The sequence below is a fragment of the Nicotiana sylvestris genome, chromosome 11 (genome assembly GCF_000393655.2).
Source record: "Nicotiana sylvestris chromosome 11, ASM39365v2, whole genome shotgun sequence".
NCBI classification, from domain to species: Eukaryota; Viridiplantae; Streptophyta; class Magnoliopsida; order Solanales; family Solanaceae; genus Nicotiana; species Nicotiana sylvestris.
In genome coordinates this window covers 113,799,923-113,806,197 of record NC_091067.1, presented here as the reverse complement: position 1 = coordinate 113,806,197, position 6,275 = coordinate 113,799,923, and the positions used below count along the sequence as shown (strand labels likewise).

The 6,275-nt window shown below is 42.5% G+C and overlaps 1 protein-coding gene across 1 annotated transcript; it reads right to left on the bottom strand.

Annotated features, from left to right (window-relative positions):
- Positions 1-581: 581 nt before the first annotated feature.
- Positions 582-2,334, bottom strand: LOC138881517 (uncharacterized). The gene is made up of 3 exons (XM_070161750.1): positions 2,111-2,334; positions 1,425-1,812; positions 582-752 (listed from the first exon to the last, which is right to left on the bottom strand). The coding sequence occupies exons 1-3, from the start codon at positions 2,332-2,334 to the stop codon at positions 582-584; spliced, it is 783 nt and encodes a 260-aa protein (XP_070017851.1).
- Positions 2,335-6,275: the final 3,941 nt, after the last annotated feature.

The following is a 6,275-nucleotide window of genomic DNA, read 5'->3' as shown; positions in this document are numbered from 1 at the left end:
AAAGGCCTTCCAAGTTCGGGTGGGACCAAGATTGGAGGATTCGACAAATATTCTTTGATTTTGTTGAAGGTTTCTTGGCACTCATCTGTCCATTTAATTGCCGCATCTTTCTTTAACAACTTAAATATGGGCTCACATGTGGATGTCAACTAAGCGATGAAACGGCTGATGTAATTCAACCTTCCCAGGAGGCTCATAACCTCTTTCTTGGTTCTCGGAGGAGGCAAATCCTGAATAGACTTTGTCTTTGTTGGATCTAGCTCGATGCCCCTCCGACTAACTATAAATCCCAAGAGTTTTCTAGACGGAACCCCAAATGCACATTTAGCCGGATTTAGCTTCAAGTCATTCTTACGCAGCCTCTCAAAGAACTTTCTTAGGTCCATAACATGGTCATCCTATGTTCTGGATGTTATGATCACATCGTCCACATACACCTCACTTTCTTGGTGCATCATGTCGTGAAAGATGGCAGTCATGGCCTTCATATAAATTGACCCGATGTTCTTCAAACCAAAAGGCATGATCCTGTAACAATAGGTGGCCCAGGGTGTGGTGAAGGCTATCTTTTCCGCATTTTCTTAATCCATCAAGACCTGATGATATCCAGCATAACAATCCATGAAAAATTGTATCTCATGTTTGGCACAGTTGTCAACAAGGATGTGGATGTTTGGCAAAGGGAAGTTGTCTTTGGGACTTGCTTTGTCCAGATCTCGATAGTCAACACACATTCGAGTTTTCCCATCCATCTTTGGCATAGGAACCATATTAGCCAACCATATGGTGTATCAGACCACTCAGATCACCCCCGCCTTCAACTGTTTGGTGACCTCTTCTTTGATCTTGTCACTGATAATAGTTTTGAACTTCCTCTATTTTTGCTGGACAGGGGGGGGGGGTAATCGGGGTAAGTCGGCAACATGTGGACCACCAAATCAACACTTAGACCTAGCATATCATCATAGGACCGAGCAAACACATCTTTGAATTCGAACAAAAGTTGGATTAATGCACCCCTGGTTCTTTCATCTGTATGAATGCTTATCATCGTTTCTTGGACCTCTTCAGAACTACCCAAATTAACTAGCTCGGTTTCATTTAAGTTTGGCTTAGGTTTATTCTTGAATTGTTTCAATTCTTAGTTTATTTCCCTAAAAGCCTCTTCTTCATCGTATTCCGGTTCTTGATTCATTATTTTACAATTAGATAGCATGCTATGATCTGGGCATGAAGTCCACAAGCATGTCATGTTATTTAAGTCCGCGTTATTAGAACTAAAAGGAAGAAATAAGAAAAGTAACAAAAATCAGAAAGAATAAAGAAAGAAATTCATAGACGATGAAATATTGATTTCATTTCATTGAATTTTGAAGATAGCAGGGTTTACATTGGAATTTTAAAGACAATAAACTAAAAGAAACATTTGAGTTACACCCTGGAATAACTGAGAATGCAGAAAAGGTGGCAAGACTGGACCACCAAGATTCTCGCTTGACTGGGAACGGAGTAGCCTTCCAATTTTGCAGCTTGGCATTGGGCCCCATGAATTGCACCTTAGTAGTGCTAGAACCTTCACCCGGCTGAACCATATGGGCTTCATATAACATTTGCCTCATGGCTCCACATATGTCTTCGATTTCCTCGTCCGTGAAGGCCTCATTTTCTTCCTCTTCGGTGTACTTGTGCTTGACGAATGTTTTGTAAAGATGCGGGATTGGCTGAGGTAGAGCCCAACCATTGCTCTTTCGTTCATTTGCCCATGTCACATCAGTTTCTGTGGCGTGAAAATCCACACTGAAGAACTTCTCACTGGCAGCTAAAGTGAAGGTTTTGTGATACCTTGCAATGATGCCCCGAGTCCCTTCCCAGGCTTATAACTATGTTTGATCATTTTAGTAGTGACCATGATGGTTGTATTTGACAGAAAAGGCTGAGGACACGGGCTTCCCTCCTCACATTGATCTGCGACCACAAACTCGAAATCTTGATAGACTATATGCTCGCTACCTTCCCTAGCTTCGAGACATGGGACTGACGGGTCCCGATAAATTGACTACTCGTCTTCTCCTTGAACCACAATTTCCTGATATCCGTGTTCAAACTTCACCATTTGATGGAAGGTAGAAGGTACGACCCCCGCACTTGGATCCAAGGCCTTCCCAAGAGAAAATTATAGGAGGTATCCATGTCTAGGACCTGAAATGTCACTTTGAAATCCACAGGACCGATAGTCAGAATCAAATCGATCTCGCCTATAGTGTCTCTCTTGATTCCATCAAAGGCACGCAAACAGACATTGTTAGGCTTGATTCTCTCAGTCCTAATCTCCATTCTTTGCAAAGTTGAGAGAGGGCATATATTGACCCCCGATCCACCTTCCACCATGACTCTTTTTACATATTACTCCTCACATTTAAGTGTCAAATAGAGGGCTTTGTCGTGGGAGGCCCCTTCCGGGGGTAAATCATTATTGCTAAAGGAAATCTGATTGACTACGAAGAATCTTTCTGCTATCCTTTCTAGTTGTTCGACTGTGGTTTCAATCGGAACATAAGCTTCATTGAGGGTCTTTATCAACACTTTCTGATGCTCAGTTGAGCTTATCAGTAGTGACAAAAGCGAGACCTGAGCGGGAGACTTCTGCTTGGCATTTTTCACTTCCTCCAGATTGAGGTACCTCCCAGATGGGTTGGTTTCATTTACTTCCCCTGCAATTTCTTTCCCTTTGTATGTCACAATTGCTTTGTTGCAGTTCCAAGGGATTGCAGTGGGGTCTTTCATAGTCCTTTGTGGTGTGCGGCTAATGATAACGGGCTCGCTCAAACTGGGTGGAATTACTGGTCCCCACACCACATAAGTCCCTTTGGGTACATACATCTTGGGTTCGTTATTCAGCTCGAACCTCTTAGAAGGACTCAACGCCAATTGTTCTTTCCTGCGAGCTCGGGGAACATAAAGAATGGCGTCTTTAGAGGGTACTACCCCTGTTTTGTTTTCCATAGTCTTTTCTTTACTTCGAGGAGTGGAGTTACTCTTCTTATCCACCTTATCTTGCTTTACGGTAGACTTTGGCTTCTTTTTCACATTGGCTATGGCAATGATGGCTTTTAGAGCTGGGTCAAACTCTTTATCTTCACAAATCATCCTGATTATTGGCCCGTTATTGTGGGCCGATAATGGGTTAGTTGTCACACTAGGGATTTCTTCATCTTTCAGCACTACCCTCTTTTGCTCTATCAAGTTTTTGATTGCCCTTTTGAGAGCCCAACAGTCTTCAGTGTCATGCCCTTCTGCTACTGAATGGTAAGCACATCGAGCACTGGCTCGGTAGGAGGGCGACTCTGGGTTTTGCCTGGTTTGGGGTAAGGGTTGCAACAAACCCATTTGGACCAGTTTAGGGATAAGGCTAGAGTATGATTCACTAATAGGCGTGAAGTTTGTCCTTCTAGGTGGCTCCCAAGCACGGGCATTGTATGGAAAATTATTTTGAGGGGGATATGGATTATATGAAGTTTGGTGAGGAGAGTTATTTCTAGGAAATGGAGCTCGGTTTTGGTTAAACTGTTGTTGTGGCTGAGCGTATGGTTGGGCGTTCATTACTGCGTATGGTGAAATGAGTATGTTCTGGTGGAAAACATGGTACTTGTAAAGTGAAGGATGATGGATCAAATCTTGGCCTGCACAAAGTGGGTTGCACCGCAACCGAGGTTGGTGTTATGGTAAATATGTTAGAGGCCACTCCCGAAACCACCTGGGAGCGAACCTCAGAAGGTGATCCGGTGAAGTGAGCTGAGATGATGTGGTATCCAAGTGGGGTATTCGAGTAATTTATTGGGACGTTGGAATTTCCACTTGCTCTGGGAAGTAATTCGGGGAAACTAGGTATGGCACTTGGCGGCTCTCTACCATTGGACCAGACGTCCCACATTTCAAGCACGCTAAGGAATGCCCTATTCTCCTTAGCAGCCACTGACTCTGAGGTTGGGATAACCGATAGCGGGCTATCCTCTGGGATGGGAATTGTTGGTGGATGACCTTCTAATGGCATTTCTACACTGCCCTTGGATTTTGTAAAGTATGGGTGTGAAGCTAGATTACCACAAACCAATCACCTTAAAAATAGAACCTATACTCAATAGTAGACAACAAACCGGTTAGTTTGAAGCAATTAACACATAGGGAATCACACATTGGGGGGTGTAATGCACCTAGACAGTTAAATGTGCTTCTATATGTTTTGCAACGATTGCATGTCTCATCCCAGCTTTTGTTTATCTCCCCGATCTTTCTCTTGCTCTCTTTTGCATGCTTATTTTCCTCTTATTCCTTGTTTTTCTCTCTTTTCTTTTGGCTTTCTCTTTTCCACATTTTCTTTTTTATTTGAGCTATTCAAAAAATATGACCGGATCCGATGAGGATTGCCTATGTATCACGATGCCACGTGAATCAAATCATCATGTAGTTTAAGGAATAAATACAAAATAAATAAAACATTTTTGTTTTTTTTTCAAATTTTCATTAAAACAAGACTTCTAATTTTCTCTATTACAAAGACTCGATCCTACATACTTGAGAATTGGAAACTAAAACAGACTCAAAATAAACTTTAGGAATGAAAATACAGACTCGTAAAAGAGAAAACAATCAAGAGTACATCAATGCCTCCAATCCTGCTCTAGGAACACCAACTGGTCTTGCTGCGGGCCTATGCGTCATGTCATCTTAGAGGCGATAAAGATCATCCATTATTTGACGAACAAAGATCATGACCGTGGCGAAGAACATGGACCTGGTCATGTCCTCGCACTCGTTGCACTTCATCAAAATATAGTCGGTGATTCTTCTAATCCTTTCTCTGATGATGCCCTTTTCTTGCAACAACCACCCAATCTGCTGAGTTCTAGCCTCCAAAACCCCGGTGGCCGTATGATTCTATTCTTGCAAATACTGTAGGTCTCCCTCTAGCTGTGCCATTAAAGTGTAGCAATATTCCCTCTTGGCCTTGAAGCACTTGGCTAGTTTAGTCATTTCACCCTCAAGGCTATTAAGTTCCTTTTTCCAACCCATGATCCCTATGTCATATCTTTCCTTTAATTGTCAAACAAAAGTCACCCGTTCTTCTACATTTTTGGCCAACTTTTTTCGTACTTTCACTAGCTTAGACTCAGTCTTTTGCAAATCATCCTCAAAGTCACGTACTTTTTATGTAAGGTTATAGATGAGCCTTTCATCTTTTTTACTTCTACCCGGGTTCTCAGCTGCTATTCTCATTTTTTGAACTTGGGCCTCGAGAGCATCATTTTCTTGGACCAACCTTCTTCTTTCACCTTCAGCTTCTTGTGCCTGTAGATCATTATTGAATACGACATTATTCTTCTTGCAAAGAGTGAATGGTGGATTGATATTTTTTCTCCTTCTCTCCCCAAGCCAACCTTTCCCGAATTTTATCGTCAAAAGCTTGAACATGAGGTCTCTTGGCGGGCCTTTCAGGCTCGGGCTTAGGCTCGGGATTTGGCTCATCATTTGCACAAAACCTTCTTTCAAACCATATATCATAATTCGGATCCACTTCCCCTCTCACAAGATCCAGCAACTGGGTGTCACTTTTCAGATTTCGGCAACCATTCCAATCCCGTTGGACTAAAACCTCAGGTAGTGTTGTTTCTGGGTGTAGCTCAATGACTTGGGTACTCAAATCTACATTTTCGGGTACCACTTGATACCTTCCCAATTGCCTTAGAATTCTTTGCGGTGCATATGGTTGGATACTCCTCAAGCCCATCATCTTCAAGTAGCCTTTTGAAGCTGTCATGTATATGACTTCTGTTATCGGAAGCCACCCTAGATCCATTCAATTTGGCTTGCCTTTAAAGTTCTCAAGTGGGAAACCCAAGCTTCAAAATCTTCTAGAGTTTTGTAATCTTTTACCCTCTCCTCATGACTTTTTTTGAAGTTGTTCCCGTCCGTAACGTGACTCATGAACTTGGGGTGATAGAGGAGATGTTCGATCAACCATATTTGAAGAATAATGTTGCAACCCTCGAAGAATTGAGCCCCGATTTTACACAATGTCAATGCTCGACAAATGTCTGCCAGCACTAACAAAACAAATGTGTGATCTTCCTTGGTGGTGAGGAGTTGTGCAATTCTGGCCATGCGAGTGTCTATTGTCCCTTCCGCATTTGGACAAACCATGATCCCCAAAAATGCCATGATAAACGCGAACCGACGATGAATTTGCCAAGTGGTCTTATCTTGTTTGTTGTTCAACC

What these genes read in the sequence shown, in the direction of transcription:
- LOC138881517 (XM_070161750.1), bottom strand. Translation starts at nt 2,334, where the DNA reads ATGGAGATTAGGACTGAGAGAATCAAGCCTAACAATGTCTGTTTGCGT. An exon ending in CTTCTACCTTCCATCAAATG is followed by an intron (nt 1,813 to 2,110) that starts GTGAAGTTTGAA and finishes TTTAGCTGCCAG; the next exon opens with TGAGAAGTTCTTCAGTGTGG. An exon ending in TTCCAGGGTGTAACTCAAAT is followed by an intron (nt 753 to 1,424) that starts GTTTCTTTTAGT and finishes CCTATGCCAAAG; the next exon opens with ATGGATGGGAAAACTCGAAT.